General features: G+C 43.6%; 1 protein-coding gene across 2 annotated transcripts in view; it reads left to right on the top strand.

Annotated features, from left to right (window-relative positions):
- Positions 1-4,026: 4,026 nt before the first annotated feature.
- The window catches only part of DIABLO (diablo IAP-binding mitochondrial protein), a 98,503-nt gene continuing 80,934 nt past the window's right edge, over positions 4,027-21,595 (top strand). Inside the window, exon 1 of one of the 2 annotated variants that reach the window (XM_069214932.1) lies at positions 4,027-4,183. In XM_069214932.1, the coding sequence (XP_069071033.1) occupies positions 4,134-4,183 (50 nt within the window). In that variant the 5' untranslated portion in view covers positions 4,027-4,133. The remainder of the gene's footprint in view (positions 4,184-21,595) is intronic. The other variant, XM_069214933.1, reaches the window with a different exon arrangement.

Genomic DNA, 21,595 nt, shown 5'->3' with positions numbered 1-21,595 from the left:
ATTTCATGTGATGCTAGAAAAGGGAAAAATTTAGGAAGATTCTGAAAATGTCATTCAACAGGCTTGGGCCCCCAATACTGTCAAGAGGTACAGATCAGCTTGGAGAAGATGGGTTTGTTGGTGTGTGGAGAGACACATGTATCCGTTGGGGGCAGAAGTTACAAACATCCTAAACTTCTGGGAAGAGCTGGTACAGTCCAGCCTTGCCTATTGTGTGGTGAACTCATTCAGTTCAGCGATTTCTGTGGGGCATACCCCTATCAACAATATCCCAGTGCGTGAGCATCCTTGTGCTTGTAAACTTAAAAAGGCTATCAGGTTAACTAGACCACTGGAACCCAGATACGCTGGTTTATGGGATAATAATCTGGTTCTTTGGCTCCTTTTGAGGAGGCGGAAATAATCAGTACCTCTCCCGAAAGGAGATTTTGGCGAAATTGGCTATTCTGCTCTGTTTAAAATCCTGTAAGAGGGTCTCAGATGTCAGAGCCCTGGATATATCTGCAAGAGTTTTTACCCCAGAAGGGGTCATGTTCACGGTTTCTAGATGGACCAAGACAAATACCAGGTCAGTAACTTAACCAACTTTTGACGATTCACCTAAACTTTGTGTGGTGCGATGCATTAAGGCATATGAAGAGATGACGGCGGATATCAGGCTGCCAGTAGAGAGGCAACTCTTGATTGCTATGAGGAAACCTTTTAAAGTGGTTTCATCTCCTTCCATCGCCAGGTCGGTAAGGTGGATAAATGGTGGAAGCCGGAATAGATATATGTAAATTTTGGGCTAACTCGGCAAGAGGGATCATGGCTTCTACGGCTGGAGAGGTAGGTGGTAGACTGGAAGATATTATGAGATGCAGCAGAATGGTCGTCTGAATTTACTTTTAAGAGGTTTTATTTAAAACCTATATATGATGCTGCTTCTTTGGTGGTAAATTTCAAATTTGCATAATCCACGCCTCCCGTCCTGACATAGAATGAAAAATGTCCTAGCTAACAAGAAGGAAAGTTTAAATTCTGTTAAGGACACAGAGGCGAGGATTACCCCTCTCGGAGTATATTAAGGATAGAACTCTACCCGCCCAGTGGTAATGGGTAACATGTAGTATCCCACTCATGTAATCCAGGTTACTGATTTACACATAATTATTGCAAGCACTTATGGGGTGAATTGTTTTCTCTTACAGGATATCAATCAATCAATCAATCAATCATTGGATTTATAAAGCGCACTACATACCCGTGAGGGTTTCAAGGCGCTGGGGGGGGAGCTGGAGTTATTGGTCGAAGAGCCAGGTCTTGAGGAGTCTTCTGAAGGTGAGTAGGTCTTGGGTCTGTCGCAGGTTGGTGGGAAGGGTGTTCCAGGTTTTGGCGGCGAGGTATGAGAAGGATCTGCCGCTGGAGGTCATTCTTCGGATGCAGGGGACGACGGTGAGGGCGAGGTTAGAGGAGCTGAGCTGACGGGTGGGGGTGTAGAAGCTGAGTCTGTTGTTTAGGTAGGCTGGTCCGGTGTTGTGGAGCACTTTGTGAGCGTGGGTAAGAAGCTTGAAAGTGATCCTTTTGTCCACGGGGAGCCAGTGAAGGTTTCTCAGGTGGTGGGAGATGTGGCTGTGGCGGGGTACGTGAGGATCAGTCGGGCGGAGGCATTTTGGATGCGTTGGAGGCGTAGTAGGTCTTTCGCTGGGATGCCTGTGTAGAGTGCGTTGCCACAGTCCAGCCTGCTGCTGACGACGGCCTGTGTCACTGTTCTTGTTTCTGTCGGGATCCACTTGTAGATTCTGCGGAGTATGCGAAGTGTGTTGTAGCAGGAGGAGGAAACTGCGTTGACCTGTTTAGACAAGGCGAGGGAGGGGAGTCGAGGATGAAGCCCAGGCTGCAAGCGTGGTCGGTCGGTGTCGGTGGGGTTCCTAGTGCGGTGGGCCACCAGGAGTCGTCCCAGGCGGAGGGGGTGGATCCGAGGATGAGGACCTCCGTCTTGTCCGAGTTCAGTTTCAGACGGCTGATTCTCATCCATTCGGCGATGGATTTCATCCCCTCGTGGAGGTTGGTTTTGGCGGTGCGCGGGTCTTTGGTGAGTGAGAGGATGAGCTGGGTGTCGTCGGCATAGGTGAGAATGTTGATGTTGTGTTGTCGGGCTACTTGTGCGAGGGGGGCCATGTAGATGTTGAACAGCGTCGGGCTGAGGGATGAGCCTTGGGGGACGCCGCAGATGATGTTGGTGGCTTCGGAGCGGAAGGGGGGGAGGCGGACTCTCGGGTTCTGCCGGAGAGGAATGAGACGATCCAGTCGAGGGCTTTTCCTTGAATTCCGGTTTCGTGGAGGCGTGATTCCAGGGTGCAGTGGCAGACTGTGTCGAAGGCGGCAGATAGGTTCAGGAGGATGAGGGCTGATGTTTCACTGTTGTCCATTTGGTGTCTGATGTCGTCTGTGGCAGCGAGAAGGGTGGTTTTGGTGCTGTGGTTTCGTCTGAAGCCGGACTGGGAGGGGTCTAGGATGCTGTTGTCTTCGAGGTGGCTGGTTAGTTGTGTGTTGACGATTTTTTCAATCACCTTTGCTGGAAAGGGGAGCAGGGAGATGGGTCGGAGGTTTTTGAGGTCGTTGGGGTCTGCTTTGGGTTTCTTGAGGAGGGCGCGGATTTCGGCGTGTTTCCATTTTTCAGGGAGTTTCGAAGGAGATGTTGATGACCTTCCGTAGTTGGGGGCGATGGTGGCGTCGGCTTTGTTGTATACGTGGTGTGGGCCGGGGTCTGACGGAGATCCTGAGTGGATGGAGTTCATGATCTTGCGTGTCTCTGTGTCGCACACGTTGGTCCAGGAGGTCAGGTGGTTTGCACAGGTGGAGTGTTTGGGGGTGAGGTCTAGCGTGGGAGTGGCGTCAAAACTGTCGTGGATGTCGATGATCTTCTGGTGGAAGAAGGTGGACAGTGCGTTGCAGAGTTCTTGAGATGGAGGGATGTCGTTGATGTTGGCGCTGGGGTTGGAGAGTTCTTTCACGATGCTGAAGAGCTCTTTGCTGTCGTGTGTGTTGTTGTCCAGGCGGTCTTTGAAGTGGGATCGTTTGGCTTGTCTGATGAGTTGGTGGTGCTTGCGGGTGACGTCCTTGTGGGCTGTGAGGCTGTCAGGTGTGCGTTTGTGGAGCCATTCCTTTTTTAGCTTCCGGCAGTCGCGTTTGGAATTTAGCAGCTCGTCGGTGAACCAGGTGGCTTTTCTTCCGGCTTGGTTGTCGGTGGGTTTTTTGAGTGGCGCGAGGGTGTTGGCGCAGTCGTTGATCCACTGGGTGAGGTTGTTGGCGGCAGTGTCTGGGTCGGTGGAGTCGGGGGTGGGTCCTGGACGAGGTCGTTGGTAAGCTGATATAATGATATATGATATAAATTCCTTTATTTCACCGGTTGAGTCATTTGAATTTTGAAATGTTTATGCTGTGATTTACTTTTCACTGAAAGAGACTGCATTGGTCATGTTGTAGAGGTTCTAACTGGATAAATTTGAACTATCCCGGAATTGGTTTAACGAATGTCAATTTTTCCCATAGACGCCCGTGCGCACACGAACTGTATTAGGATTGGTTAATGGTTGTCATGAACTACGCACTCCTCGGTGTTCATGGAATGTGTAGTGAAAGTTTTTATTTAGACTTTGAAACAGCTGTTAATAAGGAGTGAAAAAAGAAATGCATAATCCTCTCCTCCATGTCCTTAATAGAATTGAAACTTTCCTTCTCGTTAGGAAATTTTAAACTATTTTTGCATTTTGTAATTGAGCTGTTGAGAAAACAAAGCAACAACGAGAATAGCATAATCCTCACCCCTGGCTATCTAAATCATAATATAAAACGTGCACGATTTCTATAAAAAATATTTAGCAATTCTTGTCCCCCCACCCCAATGGCGTCTCACAAATGCGTTGCATTGATGCCGTGCATTTCCAAGGTGGCCGTCACTAGAGATTCAAGTGCAGTGCCTCTTTTCTATTTCCATGACGGTGCGTGCCAAAGACCGTATCCTCCTTTTCGGGCAGTCGAAGTATGTTTTGCTATTTACATGGTGACAGGTCACGTCATCTCAAATGACTCTATGACTAGACCTGTCTCTGCTTTCTCTGGTGTTGTAATTTCCTGTGTGGGGAAGCAAGATGGCGGCTCTGACTGGTCGGCTATTTAGGAGACTTCACACAGTCATCAGGTTTGTAGTATTAGTTAACGGTTTGAAAATCACCCGTCATGGATATGGACTGATTAATTTGAGCGGTCTTTGACAGCCTCGTTAGACGCTCTGTGTTTCTCGCAGATGTGGAGTGACGGAGAATAATATTTGGTGTGTGCGTGTTATTCTGGTGCATAACATGGTCACTGTTGGGGGTCAGTCGACGGACGTTACTTAAAACATGGGGAGTGTGTGGGGGGGATTGTGTTTTCCCGTTGGTGTGTATTCGAATACAATAAGGGGGACTTTACAGTCGCGAAATCGAATATGAAGTAAAAACCGGAAGAAGAGTGTCAGAACGCGCACTATGTAGGTAGCAAGGGAGCAGTTTTCTGGTGTATATTGGGGTTCCATGTGAGGGGCATTGTGGAATAAGTAACACTGGGGGAGGGGAGACGGCGCGCGTTATGCCATCTCATGGAAAGGGATATTAAGTGAAGCATTTTAAAATGTGTGCACTGCACAGTAAACGGAAGTGTATCACGGTCAGTAAAATTCGATTGCAGGAAACGCCATCTCCGATGTGATGCAAGATCATGCAATGTGTGGGGAAACGTACAGGCACATTTCACTGGGACGTGTGTGCTTGGTGGTCGTAGCTGTGCTGTCAGGATATGGCACAAGTCACGTAACATGGAGGTGGAAAGATTGTTAGACATCTTCCATTTAGCAGAACCCCCCACAGAATTATATAACAAAACAATGCAAGGTACACATAAATGTATCAATGTTTCATTGATTTATACTCACTGGGTTTTACTTATAACATGTTAGCAGTCAAATCCATGAATTCTAAGAATACGAAGCACAAATACATTACAATACAATGAAAACCCAACTTCTGTTTAGAAATCTTCCACTTAACATTTTTTTCAGATTTTCATGCCTGTCCATACTTTCTTCAAGATAGTACAGGCTGAAGAAACTATGTGCAATGTTACAATCAATTAACTAGGTAAACATCCTTGTTAACACCGGAGGTATTATACAGAACTGTAATGCATTTCTAATGCATCTAGGCTCAGTATATATAAATGAGATGTTATTTATTTAGTTTTTGCACAATCCTCATACAGATATCAACTCATTACAAACAGAACATTTAAATATTGTAAAACTACTCATCAAAATCATTCAGACCCCAATTCATTTTCACGAACAAATATTTAACATCTGCAACTGGATGCTCATGCATCTTTGCATTAAGTGCAAAAACGCGTTATGCTGCTGAAAACTTCAGGAATGTCTTTAATTTCTTCTAAATAAAATGTGTGTGCTATTGTAATAGTATACATATTAATTTTAAACATTACGTTCATGTGCTTATGTACCGTACGAATGGTACTGTATAGTCCTCCAGTGTAGCAGATTTGGTCTCAGATATTTTCCCTTCAGACTGTTCTTTAAGTTGCATTTTTTAAAATAACACATCTTTGGTGCATTAGAACAAATGTGATAAGAGGTATTTTTATAAGGTTTTGACAGCTGTCATTTTGTATAACAGTGGTTCCCAAACAGTTGACTTTTGGGGACCCCCCACTTAATCATTACTGGAACCTGGGGACCCCCACTGAATCATTATTGGAACCCGGGGACACCCTATGAGTCATTACTGGAAGCCAGGGACCCCGGCCAAAGCACTGTCGATGATTTGAACCACAAAACAATATGCAAAAAATACAGAAAAAAAGCATTCATCAAACAAATACACAAATGATGAGACAATTCATTTATTTCAAAAACACATATAAATAAAAAAAAAAATCTAACAAATTTTTATAGAAAGGTTGGAGTTTTTCTAAATTAAATTGAGGCCACTCATCATCCAATCTATATTCTATTTGATGCACCTGCACTGCCCCCACAAATCAATCTGAGGACTCTAATTTTAATTTTAGTCTCTGATTTCAAATTCCTTCACATTTACAGTATGTTTTAACATTTTCAGTTGTATATTTAGCTTCTTTATTTATATATACTTTATTAATGAGTTAGTATTATGTAATTTTCTAAGTAGTCGTGGACCCCCTGAGGAAGCTTAGCGTCCCTCCAGGGGTCCCCAGACCACAGGATGGGGACCACTGTTATATAATAATAATCTTATTTTCATATTATGTAATTTTCTAAGTAGTCGTGGACCCCCTGAGGAGGCTTTGCAGCCCCCCCAGTGGTCCTCAGACCACAGGATGGGGACCACTGTTGTATAGTAATGTTATTATTTTGTACCTGGTGGTTGTCCTCTGGGACAGCTTGTACTCAGTACAGTGGGTCTTAGTTGGTTATAATGACAAGCGAGTGAAAAAAGTTATAGGCCTGATTGGGTAATTGGGAAAAATTATGGTGGATAATATAGCTGTTATCTGCTTTTATAAAAGTTAGAACAATAGGCCTCATTTATGTATCGTGAAACGTGTTAAAGCCAAAATACCTTTTAGAGTGGATTGTTATTGTGCTGTGTTAAGTATGCAGACATACATTTTGTTTCATAAAATATCACAGATTACCTTTGTAGGCAAGGATTTTGTTTTTGATTACCCACTTCTTACAAGCCATTGGAACTTTAAGTTCTGACAGATTTACTTGTCTGCCAGGATTGTGTGATTCTATCTATCTATCTATCTATCTATCTATCTATCTATCTATCTATCTATCTATCTATCTAATATAGTTTATGTAATCTATTCTATTGTAATCTATCTATTATTACCTTGTGGCAATCACCTCTGTGTAGTTATAGTTAGGACCAGGTTTCCATAGGAACTAGATTTTTTGGTTTTCTAATAACTTTTGCACCCTCTGACGAACCTTCATAAAACTTACCAAAAACAAAAGGTTTACTCTCCTCAGCAACTTCATTGAACGTTTTGGGGTGATCTGTCAAGCAGGGGCTGCAAAAAAATTGGTGATCACAAAAACAGCTTCCCATAGGAACCTAAGACCCAGCTACAGCCATAACGGTCAAAAAGATTTAGACCAGATTTGGCAAGAAGGTAGATCTTGATCCAGAAAGCTCCCTTTTTGTGATTCAGTGTAAATTAGTTCAGTAGTTTTTGAGAAGTTAAGGCACAAAATTTATAGCTATCCATTGATGCAGTACTCCAGTGGTCAGCACAGGCAAAAACGAGATTTGATTGGGTGGATGCAGTACTCCAGCCAGTCCACACAGTCAAAAAAGGGATCTGATTAGCTTGTCCTGCGGGACCGACTGATGTGATTGGCTGGCCACAGTGATGAAAAACATTGCATCTGCCATTACAAGAGTCGGGGGGGGCTTTTTCCTCCTGAAAATGTTAATTAAAAAAGATACAAGGGGGCACGGTAGGCAATTCCTGGCCACCTATCTCTTGTGAGGCGGTCCCAGAAAGACTTCCCCTGTGGTAAAAGATGTAGAAGAAGAAAAAAAATGTGTCAATCCCATGGGACTCAGCGCAGGACCAAAAAAAAAAAAAAAAGAGAGAATACCAAACTCTGTCATGCACAAACTTTGCCCTTTAGGCCAGGGCCCGTGGCCAAACCTGCGTGGCTGGCCATGCACAGCATAGGGTTGGCCACAGGCTCTGGCTTGGATCAGTTAATTAAAAAAAAATAATAATAAAAGCCACTTTTGTCATTTTGCAGGTGCATATGGGTGAAGATGCCTTGCTTGCCTAAAAATTACACAGCTGCATTGTTGTACGTTAGAGTGCATGGAATCAGCAGTTGGACTTATGATTGCTGCTATCTGGTAGACCCGAAATCTATAGACACAGTTACCTTTTCTTTTGTAGAGTTTGACTGTAATCAGGATAGCACTGATATTTATATGTGATGTCATGAAGGCTACTATTAGGGACATTCGTCTATTGTCGAATCATCAAAAAGGAGATACAGTAAACCAAATCTTGGAAAACAATAGCCAAGCTTCAACAGTTGCGTGTAGTTGCAGTAATGAGTCAGGGGTGGATGTATAGTAAATTGGGAGCTACCTTGAATTTGGTTAAACAAAAACCTCTAGTATAAGGAAGAAGACCATCTCATCTTAATTAGAAACTCTGGGCATAGGAACATTGCTAAAGAAAACACTAAAAATAAGATCACAGAGATTAATAGCAATAATAATTGACAAATACGTGTGGAAAACTGCGAAGCTGCTATAGATCCATTTCACAAATACTATGCTTTCCTCTTTTGTGAAAGTTATTGAGGTAATACGCTTGAGGGAAAAGAAAATCTGAATTAATGAAGAGCAAAAGATTTTATCTCCAGTTAATCTTTCTGAAGTTGCAGAGGTAGTTAGTCAAATTTCAATTAACAAGGTATCTGGTGACTTTGGAATTCCATCTAAAGTCCATACAAAAGCTTCTCCATACCCACTCAGGTCACAAGCTGCGCTATACAAATACAACCTGATTGACTGACAAATCTTTGTCCTTACTGCCTTTGGCAGTGGGGGTCCTTCAGAGCTTCACGGTTGGAGTTTTTCAGAGTACTGATCACATGCCAACAGATCCATCATTTTACAGAAAAATAAAGAACAGTGTGGGTCGTGCCCCCTACAGTCCTGTATTTTTACTTAATGCTGAATATAAAATGTATCTAACAGTTTGCCCACTGCATCCTTCTGCTATTAACCTTCCTGTTTCCCAGGAATCAGCAGGCTCATACTAGGGTGACATAAACCGATAATACAGACACAACTTAATGACTTTTCTGTTTGGCTTTGTACACAAATATTCACTTTGCTGTTGGCTTTGAAGATGCAGGAAAGGCTTTCAGTCTTCATATAGATGTTAGTGACCCATCCTGTGGCTAGTGCCGAATCAAATGGAGGTTCCCCTCCAATTAAATTAAAGCATTATGCCTCTGAACAAAACCGCAACCAAACCTGTGTGTATAAATAGCAAGATTACAGACAGCTTTAAAATTGTACCAGTATTGTCCTTTATCACAAAGCTGTTTGGGTTACATTTGGAGTCATTCCTTTCTACGCTGTGTTCCAACACAGGAATAGTAGAATGGCACTGCAAAGACATAGTTTATCAACTTGCAGTATTTATAAACAACAGTGTTATTTTCAGCAGTGAGCCAGTAAGTGCAATGTCCTCAGTTATTGCACTTGTTGAGCAGGCTCATTACATGTTGCCAAGATCCAAGTTTTGTCCTTAGTTTTACCCCATTATGAATCCCCTACATCAGTGTTTCCCAACCTTTTGACTTCTGTGGATGCCCACTTTATCATTACTGGAACCCAGGGACCCCCATTAAATCAGTATTGGAATCCAGGGACCCCCCACTGAGTCATTACTGAAAGCTGGGGACCTAATATGTTAATATATCAAATTTTCTAAGCAGTCGCGGACCCTCTGAGGAGGCTTTGCGGACCCCCATGTGTCCCTGGATCACAGGATGGGAACCACTGCCCTACATAGTTCATGGTGCAACTTAATAAGGTATAACACATCATTAACCCATTTGCTGCTAGCCGCCCCCAGTGCTGAGCCCTTTTTTTGGCTATTTGGGGTAGTTTGCTCTTAGGGTTCCATAACTTTTGTTCTAGACAAGATAACCACTTGCATCCTTCTTTTGCCAACATCCTGGGGATTCTAAAGATACCCAGGGTTCGTGGATTCCCTTGAAGGGAACCGAGAAACAGAATACAAAATATAGCAAAATACTGTGTTTTAAAAAAAGAAAATATGGCAAAAGTGCTCCAGATAAAAGTGGCTGTTTTTCCCCTCAAAATGGCATCCACAAACTGGTTACTATACTAAAGTGACCATCTTTCCAGCATACAGGAGTATGCAGAGCTGAATCAAACCTAATTTTGTACCACAGATTTTGCATTTTTTTAAGATGTAAGCCTATTTTCCCTATTGTTTTGTGCTTTCAACCTACTTCCAGTTTGTGGTGGAAACAAGTGTGAAATCCCATGGGTGATTCAGAACAGCTATGTATTTCTGAAAACTAGACGAAATTCTGAATTCAACAAAGGGTCATATGTGTAGCTCTCTGAAGGTTTTCCCAAGGGAAATAACTGTTAAAATAAAGAAATATTGAAATTAGGAGGGAAAAATGGGCATTTGTGACATTTTCATCTGTAACTTTTGGTCATGATGGCAGATTGACAACAGCAATATCCCATTATGTCTGCTAGACACCTCTGGTTGCGGGTTATTTACGGTTTGTAAGTTCTCTAAAAACCCAACCCTGAGAAAACAACTGAGCTGCACCATACGCTGCAGTCTCATTGAGTACCGAGTATAGACCAAATCTTATAGCGAAATAGGCAGAGTGAAAAATGGGTATCAAGAAAACTTATGTATTTCTGAAATGGGCACAAGATGAAAAGTTTAGGAACAGTGGTTGTTTATACATTGCTGAAATTGTGGGTACCTGTGCTAGTGTATGATGTGGAGGGTATTTTTCAAAATGTCCTAGTTCATATACCCTGGTTTACATTTGAAAAGCACAAATGCAGTGAAATCCAATAATTGGTAATAACAAATGTACTACCATTCTATGCTCCCCCCCCCCCCCAAGCCTCCCGATAAAAATGGTACCTCACTTTTGTGGGTAGACCTAGTGCCCACAACAGGAAACAACCAAAATGCCACATGGACGCAGTGCAGTTTTCCTTTCCCACTGTGGGTAGCTATAGATTTTGGACCCTAGCTCAGCTGGCACCTAGGGAAACCTAGCCAACCTTTACATTGTAGAACACGTGACGACACCAAAGGGATATCCAGGGTCAGCTGACTTGTATGGCTCTCATCACATTTAGTTAGCCAGAATCCCTTGCAAACCCCATACTTTGATTAAAAAAAAAAAAATAATAATAATAATTTCCTCACAGTTCTGTGGTCGACTGTACTAGAATCAGTGGGGAGCCACAAACTTCCAAACACCTGGCATTCCACCATGTCTCCCGATAAAAATGGTACCTGACTTGTGTCAGTAGACCTAGTGTTCGCGACAGGAAACAGCCCAAAACTCAACATGACGCAGCCACCCAAAACTCGCTCTTTTTCCAATATGGGTAGCTCTCAATTTTGGACGTTTGCTCAGCTGGCAGCTAGGGAAACCTAGCAAACCTGGACATTTTGAAACATTTGACACTAAGGGGTATTCAGGGTGACCTGACTTGTGTGACTCTCACCACGTTTAGTTACCCAGAATCCCTTGCAAACCTCAAACTTTGACTAAAAGCATATTTTCATCACATTTCTGTGATGGAAAGTTCTAGAGTCCACAGGGAGCCACAAACCTCCATCCACCTGGCATTCCCCGAGTCTCCCGATTAAAATGGTACCTCACTTGTGTCAGTAGACCTAGTGTTCGCGACAGGAAACAGCCCAAAACTCAACATGACGCAGCCACCCAAAACTCGCTCTTTTTCCAATATGGGTAGCTCTCAATTTTGGACGTTTGCTCAGCTGGCAGCTAGGGAAACCTAGCAAACCTGGACATTTTGAAACATTTGACACTAAGGGGTATTCAGGGTGACCTGACTTGTGTGACTCTCACCACGTTTAGTTACCCAGAATCCCTTGCAAACCTCAAACTTTGACTAAAAGCATATTTTCATCACATTTCTGTGATGGAAAGTTCTAGAGTCCACAGGGAGCCACAAACCTCCATCCACCTGGCATTCCCCGAGTCTCCCGATTAAAATGGTACCTCACTTGTGTGGGTAGACCTAGTGCATGAGTCAGGAAATGACCCAAAAAAGTGCGTAGCTCTAGATTTTGGACCCTAGCTCAAATGGCCCCTGGGGAAACCTAGCGAACCTGTACATGTTTTAAAAACTAGACACCTAGGGGTATCCAGGGTGGGCTGACTTCTTGGATCTCACCATGTTTAGTTATCCAGAGTACCTTGCAAACCTCAAACTTTGACTAAAAAACACATTTTATTCTACTTTTCTGTGATGAAAAGTTCGAGACTCCGCAGGGAGCAGCAAACTTCCATCCACCCGACATTCCCTCAAGTCTCCAGAAAAAAGTGGTACCTCACTTTTGTGGGTAGACTTAGGGCCTGCAACAGGAAACGCCTGAAACACAACATTGACGCAGCCCATTTTTTCACCCAAAACTTACCCTCTTTTCCCAAAAGATTTTGGACCCTAGTTCAGCTGGCACCTTGGGAAAATTAGCCAGCCTTTACATTTTTTAAAACTAGACACTTAGGGGTATCCAGGGTGGGCTGACTTGCGTGGCTCTCACCATGTTTATTTACCCACAATCTCTTGCAAACCTTAAACTTTGACTAAAAAACAAATTTTCCACACATTTTTGTGATGGAAAGTTCTAGAATCTGCAGGGAGCCACAAACGTTTGTCCACCGGACATTCCCCCATGTCTCCAGATAAACATGGTACCTCACTTATATGATTAGAGCTAGTGCCTGCCTCAGGAAACAGCCCAAAATGCAACATGGAGGCAGCTCATTTTAAAACTAACCCTCTTGTTCCGGGGTGGGTAGCTCTAGATTTTGGAAACGAGCTCAGCTGGCACATAGGGAAACCTAGCCATCCTGTACATTAGTGAAAACTAGACACCTAGGAGTATTCAGGATTGGCTGACTTGCAAACCTCAAACTATGACTAAATAACACAAATGGTACCTCACTTGTGTGGCTGGGCCTAGTTCCTGCATCAGAACAAATCAAACCGATGTCAAGGAGGGTCTCTTTGCAAGGACTACCATTGATGTTAGTTTGATTAGTTCCTGTCACAGGAACTAGACCCAGCCACATAAGTGGAACAGCATTTTTATTGGGACAAGTGGGGAAATGCTGGGTGGTAGAAATATTGTGGTTTCCTTCTAATTCTGGAATATGGCATATAAATGCAAGGAAAATGCGTGATTTTAGGCACATTTTGAGGTTTACAGGGCATTGTGGGTAAGAAAACGTGCGGGGATCCACAAGAGGCACACCACCCTGTACTCCCCTGGGTGTCTAGTTTATGAAAATATCTAGAGTTGGTAGATTTTCCCTAGAAATAATGTACACCCCGGCAGATGGTTGTGAAGTCCTATTTGTCTTTTCTGTCTTTCTCTATTTCCTAGGTACACAATACTGGTTGGATTTAGCACAAGGTTGAGTGAAGGTTCAGAACGTAAAATTTTATTAACAAGAGATTTGACAAAAATGAATGCACTGTTAATAATTGAAAGGTCAAAAAAACGAAACCAATGACACAGCTCGCGAGCTGTGAAGCTGCAACAAGGCACCAACCGCTTTACAAGCCATTCACACATTTTTCATGCATGACACACACAAGACCTTTCACACCACCAGCCGGGGGCGCAGCACATTACAACACTCACATCAGCAAATAGCGCCATTGAAGGGCCCATCACTTTCATATGCCCACATGACTGACACAGCAATCACACTGGCTGGCAGCTGATACAGTGAGTGGACTGGCGTTTGGCTAGAAGTGTGTGTAGTGACCAGCACCAGGTCACTACTCACACACCGCCAGCCAAATCCCAGCTCACACACATTGCCAGCCAAGCGCCAGCCCACACACACCACCAGCCAAGCACCACTCCTCACACACCGCCAGCCAAACACCACTCCATGCACTCCACATGCCAAGCCAAGCGCCAGTCCATACACACTACCAGTCAAGTGCTAGTCCATGCACATTGCCAGCCAAGCACCAGTCCATGCAAACCGCCATCAAATTTTTTAACAAAAAATAAAACACAAACCAATTGGAAGCAAATACAAAACTAACTACAAACACAACAGCTCTAACTACTTACACCACACTAATGAACCATGAAATCTGAACAAAAAAGATAAAACAATACAGGTCAGTCAGTTTACTTTTACAATCATGGTTGCTCCCAATAACTCAATTGCATGTGGTACAATTTAAAACATGTGGGCACACACAGCCCAGGTTTAGGACGACACTCGGGTCAGTACATACTACTCTCCTCCTGCACATCTCTTGGATACAGACTCTAAATCTATGACTGGAAAAGTCTTTTTTTGGGTGTGAGAGGAATGTGATCAACAAAGTGGCGATCTTTCAGTCCAACCACATCCTCCACCACTCCAGCTTTAGAAAACTTGCCGGTTCCACTACAAGACTGCCATCCCAAACTGCTGAAATTGAACAAATGTCATCTTTGACTCTGGAGAACAATCCTCGAATGAACAAAAGCATTGAATGTTGCAAGATTAACTAAATAGATAGCCAATTTCTTATACCAAATATGAGTCTTACGAACAGCAGTGTAAGGTTCCAACCTCTGATCTCCTCTATCTACATCCATGTGCTTATTGTAGTCTAAAATGCCTACAGGTTTGTTCTCCTAAGCAACCTGACCCTAAACAGTCACAGGTGAAGTACTATCATCATGGACGATAGTCAGCATGTAGATATCTCTCCTGTCCTCAAATTTCACAGCTAGAAGTTCATCACTACGTAAGGCACTGCACCGTCCCCTCTCATGTATTTTTTCTTTTTTTTCTTTCTGCAAGCAAGCTCTTTTGGGTAACCTTTGTGGTTAGAGTGGATTGTGCCATAAGCAACAGTATCCACTTTGAACAATTCCCTGAACAACTGCACACCTGTGTAGAAGTTATCGTCATATAAAAGGTGACCTTTGTTAAAAAGTCCTATTACAAGTTCCCACCCAAAAGAGAAATAAAATGTTACAATCACAAATGCAAATTATGACAAGAAACAGTTAACATGATAAAAATGCTATCCATCACCAACCAAATACCAACCACACACATCGTCATCAAGAAGCTAGTCAGCTCACACTGTCAACCAGAAGCCAGTGAAACCAAACCGCCAGCAAAATCCCCAGTTCAAGCACTCATCCAACCTGGCACCAGTTCACACACAGTCAGGCAAGCGGCAGTCTACCCACACCACCAACCAAGCGCAGGCAAGCGGCAGTCCACGGACACCTCCAGCCAAGCACTAGTCTACACACTCTGCCAACCACGTGCTAGTGCACACACAGCCAGCCAAACGCCAGTACACGCAGATCATCAGACAAACTCCACTTCACACACACAGAAACTTTCCCTGGTGCGCAGCGGGCCTAAAAATACCAATCTGACCCCAAGTTCAGAAGCAGCCAAAATATGTGCCCAAAGACCTAAGGGCCCACTCACCGAATTGCGCTAATTGTGCAAAAATCCCTCTTGTCTAGTGGCTTCTGCAACTCCACCACCCCTCCCCTGAGCTCTGATCAGCCTAGAAAATGCCAGTCAACCCTCTCTGGGGATGGGGGTGGAATACAAAAGAAATTTCCCCCAAAGGAGCGACTCTTGCCCAAGGGGTCGCCCCCCGAACAACAACAAAAAATCCTTGGTGGTTTAGTGGCCTTCCGACCTGCCCCAGAGGGCAGATCAGCCTGGAAATGGCCGATCTGCCTTCTGGGGGGATAGAATAACAAAATAAATTCTCCCCCAAGTGCAGCGCCCTTGCTCAAGGGGTCACTATCCAAACAAAAAAAATCCCTGGTGGTTTAGTGGGTTTATTTCCACCTCTGTCCCCCCCCTACTCCCCCAAGGGCAGATTGGCCTAAAAACAGCTGATCTGCCCTCTGGGGAAATCGGGAGGGGGGGTAACTAAACAAATTCTCCTCCAAGGGATCGACCCTTGCCCAAGGGGCTGCTCCCTGTACATTTTGGGCAAAAATATTTGTGGTGTTCTTATGGGTTTCTGCCCCCATGTGGGGGCAGATCGGCCCAAAAAAGGGCCAATGTACCCCTGGGGGGGCTGAAACATGGCAATTGTTTTCTCCCCCGTGGGTAGTGGACCTTTCGTCCAAGGAGTCACTCCCCCCACGCAAAAAAATCCCAAGTGGTCCAGTGGGTGGATTCCTTCTTCACGATCGCGGTCCTCACTGAGATGGTGGAGCAGGAATCCCCTTCCAAACAGGCACAGAGGTAAAGGAAAAATTATTTCCGTTCCCCCTGTGTCTGTTTCCCTCCACCCAACCAAACCCCCTAGAGAAGGACTTACCTAAACTACATCCTCTCCTGAAGACGTGCCGGAAGCAAATGGCTTCTAGAATGTCCCAGCTGCATTTGATGACGGGGCACCAAAGGGGTTAAAGAACTGTTTACACCAGTGTTTCCCAAATTGTGGGTTGCGACCCACTCGAGAGTCGCCAGCCGATTTTTGGTGAGTTGCAGAAGTTTGAGCAATTAATAAAGATGCCTTTAAATTTTCCATTTATCTTTTGCATTTAGTGCTTCAAAGATAGAGGTCAAATGTCAGGCTTTATGTCTTCTGACAAATTTCTTGCTGCTTATGAGCTTGTTTTTTACTTTTCTTTCTCCAACTGCAAAGCAGGAGGAGTTTTTAGATGGAATTATGTGACAATTCTGCTGAAGTACAGGAAAGTGTGATTTTTGTTTGTAACATACAACAAAATGTAAATACTTGTAAATTGTATTCGTACAGCAGTTAGGACAAGCAAAAATTATGCACTTTTTGGCATACTGGAAACAGAGATTCTTTTAGAAACTAAACAAATCAAAACACTTTACTTGATGATGCACAAATGATAAATATTCACAGAAACCCAATTTCCACATATTATAATTTGTGCACCATATAGTTTTATCAATAAATCAGTATATCTGTGTAAAGTCAGTGGCCACTTCAATAGAAAATTGTGCTGTCTGCAAATGACAAGGCGCTATTCCATGCTTTAGTTACATTCGGAAATCACCCCTTGTCATGTCCTTTAAAGTTAAGTCCGTCACATATGTTTGTGGTTCTAAAATGTGGGTTGTGGCTCCAAAAGGTTTGGGAACCACTGGTTTGCACTAAAATATCATACCTTTTCAAGGAAAACAGGTAGATTCAAATATGGATGTTCAACCCCCTAACTGTTTAAGGGCAGATGAAGGTCTCAAAATGTGTTTTTTTTTTTTAGTTTTTATCTCTGCCCATTCCATGCTGTTCTCTGGCAACTAAATTAATATATTTAGGAATCTGTATATTTGTAATAATTTATGGGTTCAGTCTCAGGTTGTTTGCGTTAAGGAGTTTAGAAGAATGCTAACAAACCTATTATGGTTAGGGAAAACGTTACTGATTTCTATCAAACATTTCTCAAGTCTGGAATCTAAAGGAGGGTCTAGTGTTTAGAACAGTTCTTATCACATAGAAAGCCACACCGATTAAATAAAGAAGGGATCTTAAAAATTCTCACTGGTATCATTAGAGAAAAGGACTGGCTAAGGGGAATTCCATTAGAGTCCTTTTCAGGACAATTAATATGGAAGGTTTGATTTCAAATTCCAAGCTTTATAATAGAAAGGTGTTCTGTCTTTTAAATGTGGTGAATGTTCATCTAATAGGGAGAGGAGAACATACACCAGTGTAGAAAAACCTGAAATAAGAATTGAGGGTAAAACCGTACTTTGGGAATGCAGCAAAATAAAAATCTGACCAGATAATTTGTACAGGAGTGTCAAGAATGTTGCTAATAAATATGCTGCTGATTTAATAGGAATTAATAAGAGAGATTCAAAGAGGAAATGTATAGCAAGGTTTGTGAAGCGCTCATAAAGGTATGACAGGACCTTGGATGGGTATTAGTATGGAAATGGAATGCAAAAGTTTACTTGACATAACTTATATGCTGAATTGTGTTGTGCTCTAATGCAGGTGTTTGAAAAATGTCTCACTGGCTGGTCAGTGGAGTTAAATATTGCAATCTCGGAGTGATCAGGAAAGGCATCTACTTTCAATTCTGAGAGCATGAGTGGATGTATGAAAAGTATTGAAGTAACAAAAAATCTGTTTTAGACTAAACTGGATGCCAATAAGGATGAAAAGCCCAAACCTAAAAGATTCAGGTGTTTACTAGATATTTAATTGGAATTGGTAGGAACAAACCAAACATTTGATTTAAGAGTGACATGGTACATTGGAATTTTGGGAGTTCATGATGGAGAATGCCTGTAGTAGGTGGTGAGAATGTGTCTATCTCTGAGAAGGCATTATCCAAGACCATCTAATTTTACTATAATGATATATAGAAAATAGTTATATGGTCTTTCAGCCAGCTCCCCGCATCTAATGGTCTTGTGTTGTGTCATTAACATTTTTCTTCTGCCCACTGTTCCATACAGCATGGGGCACTGAGATAGCCCAAAAAAGCTATTGTCTGACTTTACCATTGGTAACAACATGCTACGTTTTCACAAGAAGCACATCCTCACACAAAGTAATTCCCTTCAGTCAGGGACAACTATCATAATTAGTGCTTTTCAAGACTAACAAAAATATATTTTTTAGCAACTTTCTAAAAATATTGTCGATAGCCTGGCAGCTCCTTTAGCAGTAAAGATTTGCAAAAATTCATGACAAAAAACAAGCACTGACAAAAAAGCCAATAGGCTTACAGCCAATACATGACCTATTGGCTCTGCCAGCGCTTTTAAAAATGATTTTAATGATGTCTAAATGCTCCCTTCTCAAAGCCATCTTTTAGGAATCTGGGTACAGAAAGATGTTTTCTCGTGGCCAAAAACATGTATCCTTGTAAATGGCAAGGTACTACCTGTGCATGTATAAATAATTGGTTCAGTGAACACTAACAATTATAGAAAGAGTAACATTCACAACTCTAGGTAGATTAAATGTCTTTAATGGGACATGGGGAAGATTTTTACACCATCAGGTTTAGCTTGAGTAAGAGTGCTACTGCTAGGCAAAATATTATATTGCATTTGTTTTTAAAAATGTTTGTATTAATTTTCCATTGCAACAAAAAAGGAAAAAATTATCAAGATAATAAAAGGAAAACAATAAGACATCTAAAAACAGCAGATTGCACACATGAAGGCAATAACGTTAGCAAATGAGGGCCTGCTACACTGAGCCGACACTGCTAATAAAGAATAGAAACCCTCATTAGCATCCTACTCCTCCCCGAAGCCATGTCCTGCTCTCCATTGCAGTCATCAAGATGCCCAGCCTCTCCCAGAAATACTACGGCATGCCTAACCATTCCATGTCAACTATCCCAGAAACCACATACCTTCCGCAGCAGGCAGTCTCGGCCTATGCCATGACCGACGCAATAGCAGCGGGCGAAGAGACTTCAGACATAAAGTTATCCACAATAACTTGACCTTTCCAGTTCACTTGAGGTCAGGCCAACATTATAGCACCCCATGCAGGTAGGATCTGCCCCTTCCGCACTCCCCTGGCCTCTTCCCTGCGAAGTGGCTCACTCTCACACACCGCCAACTTGTCAATACCAACTCCCATCTATAGATATCCAGCCGTGAGCCGACTTCCAACTCACTGTGATGTCTGCAAGCAAGAATGGGGTCCAGGTCCAGAAATCTATCTGTAGCCTTCTGGGCCACGGCTTGCTCTTAGAGGTCCAGTAGACACAGCTCAAAGGATGGCACCATGAACCACCTAGAGGACAAACGTCCAGTACGGCAACAATAAAGGACAAGACCACACCGTGTGTAAAAAGCCGGCATCTTCAGTAGCACATCGAAGGCAAGCAGATGCCACAGCAGGAAACATGGCATGTATACGCCTAGGGGTAAGGTAGGCCTGATGCAAATAATTAAATTGGATGAGTTTAAAGTAAGCATTTCGAGACACCTTTGAGGAGCACTCCAAGCCTGAGCAGTCAGCGGCAAACTAATATCCATTTCCCAACGCATGCGGAGCTCCGAAACATCTAGCCGGCTCCCCTGCAGGAGAGCCTTGTACAGCAGTGTGATCCTCTTTGTTCAACCCAGTTATGATAAGAAGAAGGTGGAGACAATTATGTACTCATGGCTCCGCTGCCTCTGAGCTCCACCACTCGCATATCCTACGAGCCAAAGCACCATGCAACAAGAAGTGCCCTGATGGAAGGTTATAAGACTCCCGAAGGGTCACAGTTCACCACCTACAAACAGATGATCCAACAGCCGACACCAGCTACTGTCCAACTGTGGGGACCAGACCAACCCTATTTTGTTCCCACCATCGAGTCACTGAGGAGTTCGCATTATTACAGCGTCACTGTACACGTTGTCAGAAGGGCCCTGACCCACACATATTGTGCTGTCCTAATGAGCACATTCAAGTGCTGCACACTAGAGAGAGGGGAAGTCTGTAACAGAGTTTGGTTCAGTAGCTCCTTAGAAGGGAAATGACTCTCCGGGTCCCCTCTGCATCCTACAGACAAGACCGCCACCAAACCACCCATTGCAACTGCCCTGGAGCTGGAGTAACGCAGCTTCCAGAGCGCCACACAGTGTTTCGACGTGCCCCAGCATAAGGACAACAAGAGACCATCAAGCTCCTGAAAGCACTTACGGTGAAGCTCGAGCAGAAGGGCTTCAAATAAATAAAGGAGATGGGACAAGGCTTCCATCTTGGATACAGCAATCCTGCCACTCACGTAAAGGTGCAGCGTTGAGCAAAACAATACTGACTGCCGGAGATTGGCAAGTGCACAGCCATAGTTGCCATTGAACAACAAATTTGGTGACAAATGGAACCCCCCCCAAAAATCAGATTGTGTGCAGTTCCCACCGCAACCCTGGAGCGCAAGTGGAGGTCCGCATGCCACCTCTCCCCAAAGTGGATAAGTACAGGACTTACTCTGGTTAACTTCAAGCCTCGAATGGCGGCCAAATGCTGTCAACGCCATCCACGCCCCTTGTATGTCATTGTCGTCCCGCCTCGGATAGAGTAACATATTGTCCGCATAAAACAAAAGAACGTAGTTTCCCCACTAGGGCGCAGACTACTGTAATTGTGGCGTAAACGAACCGTTCGAACAAATGGATCCATGGCAACAGCAAACAATAAAGAAGATAGAGAGCGACCCTGGCGGATGCACCGTTCCACTGTAAAAGCTTCAGATACCAGAGAACCAGTGTGGGTCCTAGCCAGCTGGTGAGTACACAGGAGCTTCATCCATCTGACAAAGGGACGGCCCAAGCCCATGCTAAACATGCTGACATATAAAAACTCTCGACAGAGCGAGTCAAAAGCCTTCTTGATGTCTTCCGACCAATGCCCTCTGTGGCAGACCCTTACGTTGGTACAAAGTGAGAAGCAGTTGGTGAATATTCCGAATTGTACTATGCATGGGGATAAAGCCTGACTAATGAAGATGAACCAGGGAGCACAAATGGGGGAGCAAGCTTTCAGCCAGCACCTTTCTCAGGATTTTCCAGTCCATGTTAAGCATCGAGAGCGGATGATAGGAATCAAGGAAGAGTGGGTCCTTATCTTTCTCTGGAAGCAACACAATAGCAGCCTCGCGCACAGAAGAAGGAAGTAGATTCCACTGACGAGAGTCATTGAAGAGGGCCACAAGCTTGGGAATAAAGACTGGCGCATATGCAGCATAGATTTCAATAGGGAGCACATCTAGGCCAAGCACCATC

The sequence above is a fragment of the Pleurodeles waltl genome, chromosome 11, assembly GCF_031143425.1.
Source record: "Pleurodeles waltl isolate 20211129_DDA chromosome 11, aPleWal1.hap1.20221129, whole genome shotgun sequence".
NCBI classification, from domain to species: Eukaryota; Metazoa; Chordata; class Amphibia; order Caudata; family Salamandridae; genus Pleurodeles; species Pleurodeles waltl.
Note: the sequence above shows the minus strand (reverse complement) of the source record. Positions and strands in the feature narration are given on the sequence as shown.